The sequence below is a fragment of the Geotrypetes seraphini genome, chromosome 1 (genome assembly GCF_902459505.1).
Source record: "Geotrypetes seraphini chromosome 1, aGeoSer1.1, whole genome shotgun sequence".
Classification (NCBI taxonomy): domain Eukaryota; kingdom Metazoa; phylum Chordata; class Amphibia; order Gymnophiona; family Dermophiidae; genus Geotrypetes; species Geotrypetes seraphini.
This window is the reverse complement of record NC_047084.1, coordinates 376,208,064-376,229,354: the sequence shown is the minus strand read 5'-3', so window position 1 is coordinate 376,229,354 and position 21,291 is coordinate 376,208,064. Positions and strand designations below refer to the sequence as shown.

At 42.9% G+C, this 21,291-nt stretch overlaps 1 protein-coding gene across 7 annotated transcripts in view; it reads right to left on the bottom strand.

The window, feature by feature from the left end:
* RBPMS (RNA binding protein, mRNA processing factor) overlaps positions 1-21,291 on the bottom strand; it is a 572,887-nt gene that overhangs the window by 91,485 nt on the left and 460,111 nt on the right. For 4 of the 7 annotated variants that reach the window (XR_004536564.1, XM_033915611.1, XM_033915635.1 and 1 more), the window contains one exon: positions 727-854. The exons of the other annotated variants lie outside the window; for them this stretch is intronic. Coding sequence is in view for 3 of the 4 variants with exons in the window: in XM_033915611.1 (XP_033771502.1) it covers positions 727-854 (128 nt within the window). In the remaining variant the exon portion in view is untranslated. The remainder of the gene's footprint in view (positions 1-726; positions 855-21,291) is intronic. 7 annotated transcript variants of the gene reach the window in all.

Sequence of the window (21,291 nt, the reverse complement as noted above, 5' to 3'; positions counted from 1 at the left end):
AAGATTGCCTCTAGTTAATACTCCAGGACTATCTCAGGACCAGATTTCATACGAGTGGCTTCAAGCATGCTTCAAGAGCCCCTTCCTGGTCTTAATGTCATATCACACAATCTGCTCTCTTTAATGTTTTAGAGGATTCAATGGATACGATCCCACAGCAGCCAGGACTGCTTAGATTTGCATCCATGAAATCTGCAAGTTTGGCCCATGGTTCTTTGCTGTCTGGGTCTGTCAACAGAACTGGGGGCCACTAACAATGGAAATCCACTGAAGAATAAGTAAGGAATTTTTCCAGATTCCAGGCTTGTGTACAGCCTCTCTATGGTGATCACACATCTTTAACCAATAAGCAGAAGGGATTATGTATACCACATAATGCTGTAGGTCAGGATTTAAAATACAGTATAGTTTATGCTGTAAATTCCCTGAACATTGCATATATTATACCTTGACTGCTGCATAAATGAAGGTGAAGTCGTTAAGGAGAGTGTTTCCAGTGTATCAAGCAGTGTGTGCTTATTTCTATAAGGCTGTTCTTACAACTTCCGGAAAGATGTGTCAAGTTGGATTTAGGCGAGATCAGTAATCTCTTTGAGAGAAGAGAAGAGGGGTGGATCTGTTAGCCAGAGGGGCAGCTGTTAGTCGTATGGTGCGCACTGTGGAACCAGGATTGAAAAAGGGCTGGTGGGAGAGTGGGTCAAGATGTGGCTGATTGGTATGAATTACCTGGGCATGCAGTGAAGCAGGATAGGTGAAAGCAGGAGGTAGAGCAGGTGCTAACTCCGCTGGGTACAGTGGGTACGGCGCCCACACTTCAGGGTTACTGGGATAAAGTGCAGGCACTGTGAGCTCATCTGCAAGAAAAGAAGGAAAGAGTTATTGATTACAAAACAGAAAGAAAAAAAAAAAAGGGAAATCAAGAAGCAAGAACAACAGAGTACGTTTACATTCTTCTCAATGGTTATGTGCTTGGACCAAGCACAGAGTTGACGCCTCTATCAATGAAGATATTTTTCCTGTTGAAACAAATCATTACACCTGCTCTTCTCTCTCATCCTCAAGCTCTCTATTCTGTTTGAATCAACTGAGCGTGGGATCCTGTGCCATACGCTCTACTCTAAAACAAACTCAGTATCTAATTATATCTGTAGGCAACGGTTAAATGCCTGGGAAAAACAATAAAACACGTCTTAAAATCCCAAATTAATCTATTTATTTGTACTTGTTGCTATGGCTGCAAGGCAGCAAGGAACCCTCTATTTTTAGAAAAAGCCTGTTGGATTTTAGTAATGATTGGCTGGCAGGAGGGGCCAAAACAAACCAATCTCTGACCCTGGCCTGAGCTCTCTAGCTGCTGAAGCTGTGTCGATTCTGCTGCCTATGGGCTGGCATAAATGTTTTGTGGTATATAAAGGCAAAGAGGCCTGACGAAAGGTCCATTTCCACTGCAGAGACTCAAGATGCATGCACAGATGTATCATTCAAAGGCGCTGACATTTACACACCAAGTCATATCTACTCGTAAGATAAGCCATGTATCAGAAATCACCTTTCACTCCATTTTTAATCATCCATATTGCAAAAGGGATGATGTTTGCATTACGAATTATTTTTCTCCTACTTGTAACACCAGCATTATGATTTCGATATTTTCACAAGGCCACAGCTAACATTTGAAAATGCTAGCAGGTTCTTTAGTACTTTATGTTGGGGACACTCAGAGGTCATATTCAAAGCAATATAACCTGCCAGAAATGTTTCCTGGCTGTTAAATCACTTATTCGGGACTATTTGCCGATATTCAGTAGAACTTAACTAGTTCGTGCCGCTAGATATCAAGACAGACTGTTAAACTGAAAGCCGTCTACCTTGTGGAGTCAGCACTTATGCAGTTAAGTTCAGCAGCGGTTAAACTGGACCGCATAAAAGTCAGTTCTATCTTTACATGGTGTCACTTATATGATTCAGGGCAGAATATTTCATTTAACTGCATATGCGACAGCCAGTTGCATAAACCTGGGTATTCAATGCCGGTGCCTGGTCATAGTTTGGCACCGAGTATCCAGGAATAACACTGGCGGCAGCTAAAACAATGCTCACTGCCACTGGCTGAATACTGACGCTTCGGTGTTTATTTCTGTAAAGTGGTTAAGCTAAACATATGTACATAGTCACTGAAACTGGCAGATGAATCAGAAATGAAAACGTGGATTAAATTAACAATGCAGCCATTACCAATGATGTAAGCCATCTTCTGGAGGGTCATTCACACTGGGCATGAGGCACAAAGCAGACTTGAATTCAAGATATATCTGAAATGTTTCTAGAGCAACACAACAGAGATCGCTCTGCAGACTGCTCTTGATACCAGTGAAGTCAGCAACCGCCTGTGATCTCATGCCCTGTGACGGGTTCCACATGAATTAACATAAATATGTATATGCGGGACAGTCACATGACCTCCAGTGATGAAAAACAACATATCTTTAATAATGAATAAGGTTCATGATTGCTTTGAAGAACATCTGTCTATCATAATATTTTGAGCACACAAAACATCCAAGACAAGATATCATTACTTTCACTTAACTGGTCTCTAAAACAAACATTTTTTTTCTGTTATTTTGAGTGATCTTCATCATGTCAGGAAGCATCCTCACATGTACAGTACTGTATAACAGGGGCCCTTTTAGTAAAGTGCGCTGTTGGGGGGCCTTCTCAATATTTCCCTATAGCAAAACTCAACACAGAAAAAATTTCTGTACAGTAAAAGCAGTTACAGATAGGAGGGAAAGGAAACTACGAAGCAATGAGGGAATTGGTAAGGAAGAAACTTAGGAACACTTCCAAAACATGGCTAACGGTAAATCATGCCTGGTCCTTCTTCAGGGACATGGTGAGCGAGGCGCAAAATCTGTATATCCCCAGATTCAGGAAGGGGTGTAAAAAGAATCGAACAAAAGACCCGGCGTGGATAACCAAAACAGTGAAGGAAGCGATAGGCAATAAGAAAAAATCATTCAAGAAATGGAAAAAGGACAAAACTGAGGGGAGCTGGAAAGAGCACAAGAAGCATCAAAAAGAATGTCACCGTGAGGTTCGGAAAGCCAAAAGAGAGTATGAAGAGAGGCTAGCCAGGGAAGCAAGAAATTTCAAACCATTCTTCAGATATGTTAAAGGGAAGCAGCCGGCTAGAGAGGAAGTGGGACCGCTGGACGACGGAGACAGGAAGGGAGTGGTGAAGGAGGAGAAGGTAGTGGCAGAAAGACTTAACATGTTCTTCTCGTCTGTATTTACAAACGAAAACACGTCCAACATACCGGAACCTGAGCAATTCTTCAACGGAAGTCAGGCAGAAAAATTAACATCCATAGAAGTGAGCCTTGAGGACGTTCGTAGGCAGATAGAAAAACTAAAAACTGACAAATCCCCGGGTCCGGATGGCATACATCCAAGGGTTCTGAAAGAATTAAAGGAGGAGATAGCGGAACTACTGCAGCAAATTTGCAACTTATCCCTGAAAACAGGCGAGATCCCGGAAGATTGGAAGATAGCCAACGTTACGCCCATCTTTAAAAAGGGATCAAGAGGTGACCCGGGAAACTACAGGCCGGTGAGCCTGACTTCGGTTCCAGGGAAAATGGCAGAAGCACTGATAAAAGAAAACATCGATCAACATTTTGAAAAAAATGAACTTCTGATAACCAGCCAGCATGGTTTCTGCAAGGGAAGATCGTGCCTAACGAATTTATTGCACTTCTTCGAAGGGATCAACAAACGGATGGACAAAGGAGACCCCATAGACATCATATATCTAGATTTCCAAAAAGCCTTTGACAAGGTGCCCCATGAACGTCTACTCCGGAAACTGAAGAACCATGGGGTGGAAGGAGACGTACATAGATGGATCAGAACTGGTTGGAGGGTAGAAAACAAAGGGTAGGAGTGAAGGGTCACTACTCCGACTGGAGGAGGGTCACGAGTGGTGTCCCGCAGGGCTCGGTGCTCGGGCCGCTGCTATTTAATATCTTCATAAATGATCTAGAAAACAGGAACGAAGTGCGAGATAATAAAATTTGCGGACGACACCAAACTATTTAATGGAGCTCGGACTACAGAGGACTGCGAAAAGTTGCAAAGGGACTTGAACAAATTAGAAGAATGGGCGGCGAAATGGCAGATGAAGTTCAACATTGAAAAATGTAAAGTATTACATGTGGGGAGCAGAAACTCGAGGTACAACTATACAATGGGAGGGATGTTATTGAATAAGAGTACCCAGGAAAGGGACTTGGGGGTAATGGTGGACATGACAATGAAGCCGTCGGTACAGTGTGCAGCGGCCGCTAAGAGAGCGAATAGAATGCTTGGTATAATCAAAAAGGGTATTACAGCCAGAACGAAAGAAGTTATCCTGCCGTTGTATCGGGCGATGGTGCGCCCGCATTTGGAGTACTGCGTCCAATATTGGTCGCCGTATCTTAAGAAGGATATGGCATTAGTCGAGAGGGTTCAAAGGAGAGCAACACGTCTGATAATAGGTATGGAAAACCTGTCATATTCTGAGAGATTGGAGAAGCTGGGTCTCTTTTCCCTGGAGAAGAGGAGACTTAGAGGGATATGATAGAGACTTACAAGATCATGAAGGGCATAGAGAGAGTAGAGAGGGACAGATTCTTCGAACTTTCGAAAAATAAGAGAACAAGAGGGCATTTGGAAAAGTTGAAAGGGGACAGATTCAAAACAAATGCTAGGAAGTTCTTCTTTAACCCAACGTGTGGTGGACACCTGGAATGCGCTTCCAGAGGACGTTATAAGGCAGAGTACGGTACTGGGGTTCAAGAAAGGATTGGACAAATTTCTACTGGAAATGGGGATAGAGGGGTATAGATAGAAGATTACTGCACAGGTCCTGGACCTGTTGGGCCGCCGCGTGAGCGGACTGCTGGGCACGATGGACCTCGGGTCTGACCCAGCAGAGGCATTTCTTATGTTCTTATATGTTATGTTCTTATGAGGGCAGTAAGTGTATCCACGCTATTTAAGAGGCTGGAAGTGGACTGTGCTTGCTACAGCTGTGACAGTGTGCAGTAAATTGCTGTTTACTAACTGCAATGAATGATCCCATGTCTAGGGTGACATAGAAACATGATGGCACATAAAGGCCAAAAGGCCCATCCAGTCTGCCCATCTGTAGCAACCATTATCTCTTCCTCTCTCTAAGAGATCTCACTGTGCCTACCCCAGGCTTATTTGAAATTAAACAGTCACCAGTCGGGGCATCCCCAGAAGAAGGCAGGGCTGGAGCTGGCGCATAGGCCGACCACGGCCCCTTGTAACTTGCTGCCATCTCGGATGGTCTCCTTATGCCAGGGGTGTCCAATGTCGGTCCTCGAGGGCCGCAATCCAGTCGGGTTTTCAGGATTTCCCCAATGAATATGCATTGAAAGCAGTGCATGCACATAGATCTCATGCATATTCATTGGGGAAATCCTGAAAACCCGACTGGATTGCGGTCCTCGAGGACCGACATTGGACACCCCTGCCTTATGCCCACCAGCTGAGAAACTGGGGTCGTGCTGCCAGCCGAGGCAGTCAGGGTCCCAACTGGTGAAAAATGTGGCGGCTACCAGATAGTCAGTCCAGAAACCATGTCTAATTCCAACAAGTGCCTTTTTTCGCTTCAGTATAGCTTCTTCAGGGATAGAAACTCCTCCACCCTCCTGTGCATGCCGGCACAAGAATGACGTACTGCTTAAAAAGAAGCTCAAGATCCATTTCCGGGAGCACATCCGGGTCATGTTGTCACATTAGCTATCAATCATCCATAGAATGCTACCCATTATGCCCACTGATTCAACCCCTTAGGCCAAAGCGTGTCAAGAAAAAATATCCAGCGCTGTTCATGCTGGTACAATGTTCACTTTATATCACCTCTCCGCAAAGTTATATGGCTGTGTTCTAATACAAAACACACAAAATCATTAAAATTATGCTGCTCTCTGAGTGGTGTACGGGATGACATGCCCCTGGGTTATCCTACATTGGCCATACTTCCAGAAGATTGAAAATGAGGCAATTTGAACACCGGTCCAACATAACCCATAAAAAAGAAATTGATATTTTAACCTACCATTGTGTCAAAGAGCAGCATAATTTTAATGATTTTGGGTGTTTTGGTATTAGAACACATCCCTATAACTTTGCGGAGAGGTGATGTGAAGCGAACACTGTACCAGCATGAACGCTGGATATTTTTTCTTGACACACTTTGGCCTAAGGCCATAGTAAGATCTTTAAGTCTGTCCCCATAAGCCTTATGATGAAGACCAAGCAACATTTTAGTAGCCTTCCTCTGAACAGACTCCATCCTTTTTATATCTTTTTGAAGATGCAGAGTACAGAATTGTACACAATATTCTAAATGAGGTCTCACCAGAGTCTTATACAGGGGCACCAATACCTCCTTTTTCCTACTGGCCATACCTTTTCCTAAGCACCCTAGCATCCTTCTAGCTTTTGCCATCACCTTTTCAACCTGTTTGTCCACCTTAAGATCATCACCTACAATCACACCCAAGTTCCGCTATTCTGTCGTGCACATAAGTTCTTCACCCCCTAAAATGTACCGTTCCTTCGAGTTTTTGCAGCCCAAATGCATGACCTTGTATTTCTTAGCATTAAATTTTAGCTGTTAAATTTTAGACCAGTCTTTAAGCTTCGCTTGGTCTTTCTTCATGTTATTCACACCATTTAAGATGTCTACTCTACTGCAGATTTTGGTATCATCTGCAGAGGCAAATCTTATCTGACGGCCCTTCAGCAATATTGCTTCTAAAAATGTTAAAAAGAATAGGCCCAAGAAGAGAACCTCCGCTCTTAACATTAGGGCAGTCTATAGGTTTCACGATATTCGTGTACGCGGTGACTTTTAATTAATCCACCCAATACATCTTAGTAAACCAGTTGAAGTTTCTCATATAAATTTGAAATTAGAGAAAATAAAATCCTAGCTAGATGACAATAAATTATCATTAAACATTGAAAAATCAAAATTAATGATATTCCCTAATAAGGAAGGTTTAACTATTCAGGCGCCACTGGAACTCAACTCTCTGTCGATTAAAATTGTTACCTCTTTAAAGTTGTTAGGGGTCACTTTTGACAGTAAATTTACTTACCACCTTCACATTAGCACGGCAGTTCAATGTTGTTTCCATCGTTTAAGGCTGTTTAGGATTTTTTCCCCCCACTAAGAACATAATAATAGCTATATAGGGCACTGTCCCCTTTATGCTAGGCGGGAGTCCTCCAACTGCATTGCTGCGGCGATGCTTCAATATTGTATCTTCCATTACTAGGGGACAGGCAGGTCTTTGGAGTCCAGCAGGGCTTGCCTCTCTCTCACTATTGAAAATGTGATAGTGAAACAGCGTCCTCTACTGGTAGCACTATAGGTGGAGGATTATCCGCTCAGCTTAAGAGAAGAGATGCTGGGTAAGATTAATGGTTCCACTAACCCAGCATCCTGTTTCCACAAGTAGCTGGCAGAAACCTAAATCAGAAGTAGTAGCAGAAACCAAATACAGTAAAACCTTGGATTGCAAGTAACTTGGTTTGCAAGTGTTTTGCAAGACAAGCAAAACATTTTATTAAATTTTAACTGATATACAAGCAATGTCTTGCAATACAAGTAGATACATGGTACACACATCACAACTGAGCCAATGATTCTTCTCTCTCTGATATTGCAAGAGTGTAGTGACTGTTCTAAACAAGCAAAGTCTTACAATACGAGTACATACAGTTTACACGCATCACATCATCACAACTGAGCCGATGGTTCTTCTCTCGCTGAGTCTGCGGGAGTATAGTGACTTTTCTAAATGAGCGAGGTCTTGCAATATAAGTATGTATAGTATTCTGTATTAGTTTTTGGGTTGTGGAACGAATTGTCTGAGTTTCCATTATTTCCTATGGGGAAATTCGCTTTGATATACGAGTGCTTTGGATTACAAGCATGCTTTTGGAACGAATTATGCTTGCAAACTAAGGTTTAACTGTAGTAGCGCTATCAGAAGTCACACAAACTAACTTTGTTGAGAGAGGGGAATATCTCAAGGAATTGTTAACAGGATGGACACAAACAAGTTTCACAGCAAACTTTCATGCAAAAAGATAACTCATAGAAACATAGAATATGACGGCAGAAAAGGGCTATAGTCCATCAAGTCTGCCCACGCTTATAACCCACCCTCAGACTTTATCCTGCTAGAGATCCCACATGCATATCCCATTTCTTTTGACATCTAGCGCACGCTGCTGGCGTTAATCACCTGCAGTGGAAGTTCATTCCAGTGATCGACCACCCTTTCGGTGAAGAAATATTTCCTGGTGTCGCCATGAAATTGCCCGTCTGATTTTCAGCGGATGACCTCTTGTGGTCGAAGGTCCTTTAAGAAAGAAGATATCTTCCACCTCGATGCGGCCCGTGATATATTTACACGTCTCAATCATGTCCCCCCTCTCTCTACGTTCCTCGAGCGAGTATAGCTGCAATTTATTCAGTCTTTCCTCATATGTGAGGTTCTTGAGTCCCGAGACCATCCTGGTGGCCATTCGTTAAACTCTGGCACATTTATCCCTTTTCTCAGCGTTGAGCACGCGATTTAATTGATCAAGCCCTTAACTAGGAAAAACTGGGCGATAACTAATTACTGCAGTTAGTTGGCATCAATTACAATCTGTACATGCCAACCTGCTATGCATTATTCTATAAGGCTCTATAAGCGTCTAACTCTCTTAGCGTCTATCTGAAAAGGGGGGCATACCCAGGGGTATGTCGAGGTGGGGAGGGCATTTCAAAACATTGCATGCAGAATTACATAACTCGGCCAAAATATGCCTAAGTTGGATGCTGGCGTTTACATCTGCATTTAGCAGGCATATGGCATCCAAAAATTAGGCATCGGATCTGAGCCAAATGTTTTTGTATGAAGGGTGCACTTCCTGTAAAAAACAGCACTTAGGGCGCAAGTTTTTTGGCACCAAACATTTATTGACTTCCCATGCATGCGCAGACATCTCTGGTTGCGCAAACATCAGTTTTTGCAAAGTTTAAAATGAATGAGGTATTCTGTAAACTCCTGTATCAAAGCAGCTCATCCACGTTGGATTACAATAAATCTCTGTGGGCAGCAGTCTGCAAGCACAAGTTTACAACAATGAATGACAAATTTTGCAAAAAAAATAAAAAAATATCTTTGCAAGCTGGAACACATGAAAACCTAGAATTTCAGGATTTTCAACAAAACTCTACTGGTATTTCTTTATAAGTACACTAGTCTTATAGCCCGTTACATTAACGGGTGCTAGAATATATGTGTGTGTGTCTGTCTTTATTTCTTTCTCTTTCTCTCTCCTTAGCCGCTTTCTTTCTTTCTGTCTTTCTTTTTCTTTGGCTGTCCATCACCACCCCTTGCCTGCTCCCCCTGTCCATTCTCCCTTCCTTTACCTCCCCTGTGTCCACTACCACCCCTTCACTGCTCTCCTTATGCAGCAGCAGCCCTTCTCCCTTTGTTTTACTTCCCCCCTATCCAGCAGCACCTCTTTCCTTCTCCCCCTGTCCAACATTAGGCCTCCGTTCCTTTTTCTTCACCCCCCTCCTGTCCTTCAGCACCTCTTTCCTTCTCCCCCTGTCCAGCAGTAGGCGTCCCTTACTTTTTCTCCCCCCTCCTCCTTCTTATCCCTATGATATACTTACCTTGCTCTGCCCCTGATCAGAGGTTCCCGACAGCCGCCCAGTTGCACCCATTGGAAAAGTTCCCTCTGCCACATCCCGCACCCCTCCTTACGTGACTCCCGCTGTCTTTCTTCTGTCTGTCTCTGGCCCTGGCCCCCTTTGTCTGTCTGCCTTTCTGTGTATCTCCCTGCCCCCTGTGTCTTTCTTCTTTTCTTTCTGTCTCCCTTCCTCCCTCTGTCTGTCTGTCCAAAGCAGCATTCCCTCCCCCCACACCAGTTCCCTGTGCAGCAGCATTAGCGTTTCCTCTACCCCCCTTTCCCTTCCCGCGGTCCCGACTACAAAGCTGGTGATTCCAGCAGCGTGTGCAGCAGTCTTCAAATGCTGCTTCGGGTCCTTCTACTGCCCTGATTTACTCTGGCACATCTCTGGAGGAACGGAGATCGGCGGCTGGCTGCGGTCCCGGCTTGTGGAGGCGATCGGCGGCTGGTGACGTATAAGCACGCATGTGCACTCCTGCAGCCACAGACCTACTGATCATGGAACACGCAGATGGGAATGCACATGTGCGGCTAGCATTTTATTATATAGGATATTTATGAAATCCATTCCCAAAACGTAGTTAATGTCAGTTGAAATAAAAATATGCATATGCTACTTACAAAGCTCACATTTATAGAACATGAGCAAAATGGCTGGCAAAAGGGATGGGTGTAGGGACAGGCATGCACAGTGCTGGTAATATGCCTTTGGAAAACAATATTACATGCACATGTTTGGGCCCAAATGACAACAACGAGACAGGGTTATAAATTCTTTATTATTTGAGGGAAAGTGGAGGGGAGGGATCCCTCTTGCTGCCTAAACAAAAGAAATAACAGTAAAGTCATTCATGCCAAGACTCATCTACCCAAACTTAAGAGTTTATGACTCTCTGGGAATATGCATGCATTTTACAACCTAAACTCTGCTTATTTATGGCTAAGTATTAAAGTACAAACACAGAAAATCTCCGATTCATTAGTGAATTCTATATCAAACCCAAATGCAATATGCTCATTGCTCTTGCTAGCGCAACAGAGCCTCTCACCCCTCCTCAACCCCAATATTCAGCTGTTGCGGTATCATTTTGCTGCCTTCCACCAGTGTTATCCCTAGATATTGAATGCCGAGCCTTGTCTGGGCTTTGGCACTGAATACACTGCGCAACAAATTTTAACTTATTTTTCTGGGCAAGAAAAAAATTAGGATTACTTTATAAAATTTGACCTCCTGTGTATGAAAATAGCCTCTGTTTTCTCCTATCACGTATAGTTTTTTGAGAAAATTGCAAATATTTACAGCATGAGAAGTCATAATGTAGAGCTTTGCGCCGATTTAAGGGTTCCTATAAATACTATTTTCTAGAATTGTTTTGCTGTTGAAGTGCGTTATAAACGAGATTAGGAGCATCTCTAATTGATGTCCAGCAATAGTCAGCCAGCAGTGATGAATTCCATCTGCCCTGATATCGTTTTCCCACCCCCTCCCCATTGTAGCAATGTCCTGGTGAAACTTTTTCCCCCTGCTCATCACTAACACTACCAAGATTATCGGGGAAAACTGTTTTAATATTTCAGAGATTGTTATAACATTTCTCCCAGCATTAGAAAATATAGCAAAAATGTTAATTTTTGCATTATAATGCTCTTTTTGCCAAAAATCAGAGGGTTATACCAAAAAATGAAGGTCAGTTTTTGAATTCAGTGACCCCCCAAAATCACTATAGAACACCCACTACAATTCATTGCCCCCAAACCTCTGTTTGCACAGTGATATCTTTTTTTTTTTTTGAACTGGCTTAGTCACTATTCAGCCCTTGCCTGCATAGCCAAACGGCTTAAAGTTAGGGCTGCTATTTATGTGGCTGATTTAAGAGGTTTACCTATGCGATGAGGGGCTGGATATCATGCATTTACCTCAACTCTGCCCTGGAATGCCCAAAAGTTAGCCGCTTTTGAATTTGATGCTAACTAGCCATTTTCAGTGAAGACAACCGGTTTAGTGCCGCTGAACTGGATAGTCGTAAACAAGCAATTTAACAAGTTGGTGGCTGTTTCCAGACAGTTAAATTGTTTTGAATATTGACCAGCCATTTTTACTGGGATGGCTGGATTGGATATCTGGGTGTCAAGGAGACTGACTAAGCTCAGAAATGGAGTCAAGTCCAGGTTTCGCTTTCTAAGTAATCGACCACAGGAAAACGGTTACCACAAGCCAGTCAGATCTGAGAAAGCAGAGAGCTGCAAAATAAGAGAAGACTGGCAGAAGAAAGGGAGTCTGTGGGAGACTGCAGCAGAGGAGCTGGTATGCCAAAGGAGAGATAACTGTCTCTACATCTATTGGTGAAGGAGAAAAGGTAACAGACTCCTACATAGAAACATAGAAACATAGAAATTGACGGCAGATAAAGGGCCACGGGCCCATCCAGTCTGCCCACCCTGATGACCCTCCTTACCTTTGCCTAGTGAATAGAGCCCACGTGTCGATCCCATTTGGCCTTGAAATCAGGCACGCTGCTGGCCTCAATCACCTGCAGTGGAAGATTATTCCACTAGCTAGGTACATCTCTAGCTGCCCAATCAGAGAGTTACTGAATACAATATTCTACCTATGTGTTTTGTTTCAAATGCACTCATGGAAAGGAAAGCAGATAGATTCCCTAAGAACATCTCCATCTATAGCCCTGTGTTAGAGGCCTAAAGGCAATTTATTCAATGCCAGCAACAATCTTAAGGGAAGCTGCTATCCCCTCAAACAAAAGCACCAAAAGAAGTAATGGGAACCCTCAGAAGTGGAGAATAATTACTTTCAGGGATCTTCATGTTGCAAAATAAATATATGGTCAGATCTCAGCTCTGGCCCGATTCCTTCCTGCCTACTCTCCATCCTTTGAAAGCCTACGGCTGGTGCACATAGGAACCATCCTTGTAAGGCTGAATAACAGATGGAATTTCAGAGTCTTCCTGTTCAGTCATTGAATTATCAACAGATGCAATGAACAGTGGCGTTTAGAGGGTTGGGTTTTTTTTTGGGGGGGGAAGGGGGTTCTATATTTTAATGTATTGTTGTTTTTGACCTAGTTTTCCCTGGTTTGCAGCAAAACCTGGACTATTTTGCAGCAGAGAGAGAAGAGAAAGTCTGAGTGTTCCAAATGGGCTTAGGCCTCCCAGCAGTTACTGTCAGTCTCAGAAAACCTGTTTCCAGTCATTGCAGTCAGTGATGTAATAAAGGGGGGGGCGGTACCCCTCCTCCCCCGGCCACACACACGCATCTTCCCTTCCCCATACTTTTTAAATTTCGGCGCGAGCAGCTTTGGGGCTCTCTCTGATCGGGACCCGCGCCAACGTCAGAGAAAGCGCTGAAGCCAACAGTAAGCTGGTGGCTGCTCGCACGGAAGTTAAAAAGGTACAGGGAAGGGGCATGTGGCAGGGGAGGTGGGGAAGAGGGTGCCGCTTACCCTCGCTACGCCACCGATTGCAGAGGTGACTTTCAGTAGCAGACTATGAGGGTGAACATCTTAATGTCCACCTGGGGCTGGACCCCACCTAAAAAGAGGTTGCCTAGAAAGACCAAACACACATTTCCTAGCACATAAAATCCCTTCCACAATGTACTTACTGTAAGTTAAATTAAAGGCAGCAGAAACAGAAACAATTCTAGTCCCTGTCAGCCAAGAGTTTCCCAATAAGGTAACCTTTCACCTAAAAGGCCTCCTGATCTAAACAAATCCATTATCACCTCATTAAATATCCTTTTTTCACAAGGTAACTATATCAAATTGCACTTATTTTACTTTGGTATATATAACTTAAGCAAGCATGAGGGAAACAATTCCAGTTCGTGGAAAATAATATCCTTAGAAGGAATTAACTTTATAGCCTAAAGAGTCAATTTCCTGGCTTACAATTCAAAGACATTTAAAAACTCTTCTTGGTACATGATGTGTCATTAAAGGAGCACTTCAGATTAGCTCAGCAACCCTTCTCCAACACACTTCAGGTATTTTGAAGAGTTTTTGTGGACATATGGAGATAATTCTATAAAGGAGTGCATATTTTTAGCTCCAAGAAAGCACCAATTTGGAGCTTAGTCTATAAGAAAAATAAGTACCTACTTTTCTTTTTAGAATATCCCTTGGATTCTATAAATGGGAGTGATCCTGAGGTCATGTTTATATTTATTGAAAGCTTCTATACCGCTACTAATGACTGGGTGGTCAATTCAGAGCGGTCCACATAAGCTTTTATAACGGTGTTACGATACCTGAGCTTCAGAAATGGTGTAACAATACATGAGTAAGTGGTGTTACTATACTTGAGCTCTAATTTATGATCTCCAATGATGGTGTTATAATACATGAGCTTCGGTAATGGTGTTACAATACATGAGCTTCGGTAATGGTGTTACAATACATGAGCTACGATTGCTTTTCCATTATTTGTGTATTATTTATCATATACTTTACATTTGTGTGTTTTTCTTATGTTCAACCTGTATATTCATTTTATGTATATTCATTATACTCTTGTTGTGTTCTAAGTGCAAATAAAACAAGCAATTATTGACGTTAGTTGAAACTAATTTAGATTTGTGCATGGGTCTGTCTACACGCAATCCCATAAAGATCTGCGTCCAAATCCTCTCCCGTGCAACCCAAGGGGGAAGGGGGTGGCCGTCAGGGGCATTCACAAAAGATGCAAGCAATGGTACAGAATTTCAGGAATCCGCACCCAACTTGCATTACAGGATTTATACCAGGTTTCAGTTAGTTCCAGTGTAAGTCCTCACGATCAAAGTTGGGGGTGCGAATCCCTGCTAGGTGCTATTCTATACAAGGTGCCCCACTCAGTGTCTATTTTTTAATGCCATATACTGAGTCTGGCCCTATGAGTGCAAACGCTCCTGAGTCCTTACACCAGCTCTACAGCTGTATAAATGCCGATGCCTAGATCACACAAGAATACATGTGGCTTAGAGTATGTATTCTATAATCTATGCATGCAAGGGGGTACCTATATGGACAATTCTGCATAGTAATGCACTGCACACTATTTTGTGAGGTAGTGTGGAAGTGCCTTAGTGCGCACCTGCAAAAGGGCATACACATGGGTAGAGTATGAGCAGGTCATGGGTGTGTCGACCATCAACGTATGCATCTTACAGAAGGTGATCAGAAGTGTGGGTTCAGTGATGCTTTGGGGGGTCATTCTATGTCAAGTGGTCCAGAACTCCCCACTTGACCATCTGAGAAATTGCTGAAATTTTCTCAGGGCATGATCTCAACCAGATCCAGAGTTAGGGGCCCCATTATTTGGGCCACTTTTTTTGTATCTGCAGAAGATGTCACGTGTGGACCCTCCTTGGACCAGTTGACACGGAATTACTCTTTTACGCCGGTCTCTGGCTTGGGGTAAAAAGAGCATGCCTTCCTTTTGGGTGCACCAATGTGGGTTGGCACTAGTATTCTAAAATGGAATCAAAATGCCCTGATTCCATTCTAGAATTGGCACTCCCTGTAAATTCTGGCCCACATTTAAGGTGTCTGTACTAAAAATAGGCAAGCTTGAAGAGAGGCAGAGACTGGACAGAGCACAGATGCAAATCTATGGGTGTACATGCATAAAGTACATGCTTTCATTTGTGCCAGATTGTGCCTAATTTGACTGTCTCAATTCTCATCTCAATGTATTATCTAAAATGGGCCTTTCTGCGTTTTTGATTGGCCTAAGTTTCAACCTAAAACCTACTGAAATGTTATGGAAAGACCTGAAGTGAGCTGTTTATACCTAGAAACCTTCCAATGTCATAGACCTGAAAAAGTTCTCTATGTATGGAAGACTGGGTCAAAATTCTCCAAGAGCAATGTGAGAGACTGGATCAACAGTTCGTTGAAGTTATTGCTGCTCAAAGAAGCGCCACTGCCCACTGACTGAAGACTTCATGAACCCTGTCAAACAAGAGTAGCTATTGTTGAATATTTTTGTTATTGGGGTCAATTCTAATCTTGGTGCCTCTTTAGGTGCTTTGATGTCACATGCTGAATGCCAATTATTTTTTGGCATCTTGCCACTCACACCAGATGACTGTTGAGTGTTGGCATGCAACTTAGTGTTCTATAAGAAGTGCATATAAAAAGGAGACACCCCCATCCCACTCATGCTCCAACCACATATATGCCCCCTTGCAGTGATATGCTATACCATATATAGCTCCCTTATAGAACTGCGCTAAGGACACAAGTCTATAAATGGCACTGAGCAGAGGTGTGGCCTAGTAGTTAGAGCAGCTGCCTCAGCAACCTGAGGTTGTGAGTTTAATCCCAGCCTGCTCCTCGGGACTCTCTGGGTAAGTCACTTAATCCCTCCATTGCCCCAGGAACCACAGCAAGATTGTGAGCCCAATACTCAGTGTACTGTAAACTGCTTTTGGGTGAAAAAGCTTTAATGAAAAATTTATTTAAATTGGTTTGGGGTCCTCTGACATCTTATATTACTTCACTATAGTAGGTTTGTGATTATGAGTCAATTTTTGTTTATTTTAGTACACATCCAGGGAAGGGTGGGTGCTATTTTTGCTCTAATTTTGACTTTTGATTATTTTTTTTTGGGGGGGAGGATATTATTAATTTGAATAGGATAAGGTTATTGGGAAAATATATGTTTAGATGTTTTATTGATTAAGCATTGGATGGGTGGGAAGCAGGATAAAATGATTGGTTATGTACATTTGTAATTTGAATGTTCTTTTTGTTGATTTATTATATGTTATATATTTGTATCTTGCACTCTTGACGTTTGGAAAATCAATAAAGATTTAAAAAAGAAAAAAAAAAGCAGTTAATAAAAAAAACAAAACAAAAAAATCAGACCAGACACAATAATTTGTGCTAAGCAATATTCTACCTTGTGTAAACCTTTGTGCCTAAAGTAGGCAAGGAAGATTAATCTATAACATGCATAAATTGCAGGAATGCTCGTGATCTGTTCATGACCCTCCCGTGGCCAGGCCCCCTTTTTGGAACTGTGCATAAAATTTACACACGGATCCTGGCATCTAAAAATGCACGTAACATAGTAGATGACGGCAGATAAAGACCTGAATGGTCCATCCAGTCTGCCCAACTTGATTCAATTTAAATTTTTAATTTTTTTCTTCTTAGCCATTTCTGGGCAAGAATCCAAAGCTCTACCCGGTACTGTGCGTGGGTTCCTACTGCCGAAATCTCCGTTAAAAAAACGTGTAAATTGTAATTAGTGCAAATTAGCACCAATAATAATTAGCACCCAATTATTGGCACTAATTGGCTTGTTATTCAGTTACATTGTGTGTCGAAATTCAGCATGTGGCCAATCTTGTGTGTGCAGTTTACGCCATTTATAGAATTAGGCCATTAGTGTACTTCCGTACGTGCCAATTAAGGCGCCATTTACTTTCTCCTGAACGCATCCATTTATACTATTGTCCTTTATTTATTCTGTAAGGTTATCACACCCGAACTTTGCTTCTCCACCGGTTAGAGGTTGTAAATTTAAAAGCCATCACCAACATCTTCTCTCACATCAAGCAGCATTATGGGGTAAAGACCTGGACCAACTGCTCGTGCCTACTACTTATAGGGAATTCACGAAACGCCTAAAAACACACCTGTTCCTGAAGTACTTAGGAAACCAACCTATACAATCTTAGTCCTCAACAAATGATCTTTAAAACTGTTATTCACTAACTCTGAACTTTGTTTATTCCACTCGATCTGTAATATCTTTTAATCATTGTAAACCGCATAGAACTTGACGGTCCTGCGGTATATAAACTGTTATTATTATTATTATCTTGCTCTCTTATCAGGATTTAGATTAGGATCTAATCATGTTCTGAGTAGAATTTGTTCTAAACTATAGACCATTCTAGGAGGTTCAGAAATGTCTCTCAGCATTCTGTCCTCATGATCTCATACGACAGAACAAATCAAAAGCCAGCAGGGGAACTGTGAAATAATTTGCACTGAACCCATTAAAAATCAGTACACAGCACTGTTTGTTGATACGCCTGTCTTTTTTTGGGCATTGGTTTCTGCCTGATCAGTTGTTTGTTTATAAGGATTCTACAGACGTCTTGAAAGAGCCAACCTGACCACAAATTTTGCCCTTTCTTGGAAATGTTTAGATAGATTGGTTGTGAAGTGTCAGCCTAAAGCGAAAAATTAAGCCCACATACTTGCTAACTTAACACATTGTTAAATAATTTGTTAAAATAAACAAGTTATATATCCATATTTTATCTGAGTTACTTTTGCAAGTCAGATGGGTTATCCATCACCCTATTTCAACTCTAGAGCAGCACTGGATGTAGAAGTTCATATTAAGTCTATTTTTTTTTTTTCGCCTTTTCTTTTTTTCACACATCTAAGACTGCCCCTTGATACAGTATGTGATTGTGCACTAAAATCAACCGTTGGAGCTTTTGGCATGTTATTTGAAAAAAAAAATAATGAAGCTAAGGAGGAACAAAGAAGCTGAATAACTGAGAATCCCCAAACGGTCAAAGGATTAGAGCAGAGGTGTCAAAGTCCCTCCTCGAGGTCTGAAATCCAGTCGGGTTTCCAGGATTTCCCCAATGAATATGTATGAGATCTATTAGCATACAATGAAAGCGGTGCATGCAAATAGATCTCATGCATATTCATTGCGGGAAATCCTGAAAACCCGACTGGATTGCGGCCCTCGAGGAGGGATTTTGACACCTCTGGATTAGAGGAACAGCTTTCTCTGAAGCTGTCACATTACCCTGCTTGCCTGAGTGTATCAGTGCTCACCATTACCACCTGTAATAATACTGCTGCAACCACCAGTTCAGAACCAAACCTTAGAGGTGTGATGTGGCACTTTTTGATTTTTCCTTGAACAGAAACAGAATTCATTATACAGAGTGGAATTCTAGAGGCTTCCAGTGGTAACTCCCAGAGATCACAGAAAAATCCCTTGTCACCCAAAACATAGTGGGCCTGATAATTCAGCCAGTGGTGTTCAGCATTTTGCTGACCGTTGCCGGCATTATCCATAAAAATTTAATGCCAAGCCCTGTCCAAATTCTGGCATTGAATTTTCGGGTTTACAAAACCAGTGAAAACATAGATGGAGTGTGATATTTAGCATTAACTGGTTATGGTATGCTGCATAAAGACGGCTCTGACTTTATGCAGCCCTAGTTATGTGATTACCTCGGCTGGTTAAGTGCTGACTCTGTCCCTGGAATACTCCCAAAATGGCTGCTTCACGCTAAGGCATTAACAAGACATTTTCAGCGGCACAATCATGGTTAGCCCCAAACAAGGGAATTAACCAGCCAGGAGCCATTTCTGACTGATTAAATCACTTTGAATATTGACCCCAGAAGATGTTTTCAAAAGGTCTTATATGTCTACCAGCTGCCACTGACATTCAACTCCTCCTACATGTGATCCTAAAAACTATGCACTTACATTTACATGCCAACTGTGCACAGATTATGTCTGGGAAGAACGAAGGAATCAGGCGAAGAGGGGCGATGCTGGACATGATGAAAATAACTCTTTTTATATTTCAATCTGTTTTTATTGAAGGAACAAATTAAAACAATACAAAGAAAGGATACAAAGCTATAATGTGTGTAAATCCAAAAACAACAAGCAGAGCTCTAGTTCTTGTGGCCCCACTTCAGGAATTATGCAAAGAAACAGTTCCTTCAAACATTACATGAACAACCACTTATCTCCCCCCTCCCCCGAAGACCCTAAAGATGGAAGGTGACCTGCATAGCGGAAAAAAAGAATAATCAGTATATTAATGTAAATTATTCAAAATTAGACTTCTAGCTGTGTGTGGCATAGATTGGGAATAAGGTTCCCAAATCAATAGGAAAGTTTGTATGCATTTAGGAGTCAGGTGAGCCTCCCAAACCTCAAAAAGGAGCAAGTGATGGAGTTGATTTCTCAAATGCCAAAAGCCCGAAGGGAGATCTTGCACCCAAGACTGCATTATGCACTTATGACCCACCATACAGGCCTTCTGAAATAGAAATCTTTTCCCCATCCCAAAGACCCCACAACAAGCGGCCTTACCAAACAAAGCACCCATAGGTAAACCCAAGACCTGAGTACCCCACAAGGTGCCTAGATAGCAGAAGATATGATTCCAGAAAGGACTGTAATTTTAGGACAGTGCCAGAGGGCATGGGAAAATGTGTTAGTTCCCTGGGCACATTTGTTGCATGAGGAAGAGGCAATCAGGCCAGCATGAAAGGCTTGTACTAGAGTAAAGTACGCCCTATGTATGATTCTATAAGTACACTCTCTCCAGACAGAGCCTGATATAATTTTGAATAATCGTAGTATCGCCTGGCTAATATCTGTGTCCCATATAGGTACCCCCAGTTCTGCACTTCATTTGCGAATTAACCCAGTATAGAGAACATGTTGGTAAAATGTACCCATAGTAGCTTGTGTAGGCGAGATACGGACAATGGGCGGCACTCATCCTGTTCAAAAACTTGCTGCAACCTATCACTTACCCCTACAGATAGACCTGCCATTCTCAGGGCAGCCACATAAATGTGTCAATTGTATGTAGATGTTCAGATCCCCTAGCCCGGGGGTCGGCAACACTGCGGCTCCAGAGCCGCATGCGGCTCTTTTCCACCTTTGCTGCGGCTCCGGTAGTGTGTCACGCAGGCATGCAGTTACAAGGTCCGGCGTCGCGGCGGGAAATAGCCACGCTGAGCAGTGAGCTCAGCAGCATACACAGATGAAAGCCTTGCTTGCTGATTGGTCCGGCTGCCCCGTCCCGCCGTGCCGCCGGACCAAATCAGCAAGCAAGGCTTTCATCTGTGTACGTGCTGAGCTCACTCAGCATGGCTATTTCCCGCCGCGACGCCGGACTTGTAAGATGCACGCCTGAAAAAGAAATCATCCTGGCCGGGGTCGATGTCATGCTCCGGAGATCTACAGCCTTCCTATCTCCCTCTCCCTTCTACCTGCTTCCGGCCACATCCCCTGCTCCGCGGCTCTCTTCGGCAACTCAGCAGGCAGCTTCTGACGTCGGGCCTACCCTCTGCGAGTCCCGCTTGTTTCAACTTCCTTTTCCACAAAGGCGGGACTCGTAGAGGGGAAGGCCTCGATGTCGGCAGCTTGTCTTGATCACCGCTGCTGACGAGTTGCTGAAGAGAGCCGCGGAGCAGGGGGGTGTTGCAGGTTGCAGTAGAAGGGAGAGGGCCAGATGCAGGACTCGTGGGTGAGGGAGGAGAAGAGAGAGGGGAGGGAAACAAAAGGAAATATTTCATACTGGGCTGGGCCGGAGTGGAGGGAGGGTAGAAAGATTCTGGCTACAGGGTGCATTAACAAAGGAAAAGGGGGGAAAGCTGAAAATGGAGATAGTGACACAAAGAAGAGAAAGGGTAAGCAGGACCTACTGAATAAGGATAGAGAAACAGAGGGGACATGAGAGGAGGTGAAATAGAGACAGAAGTAATGCTGAAAA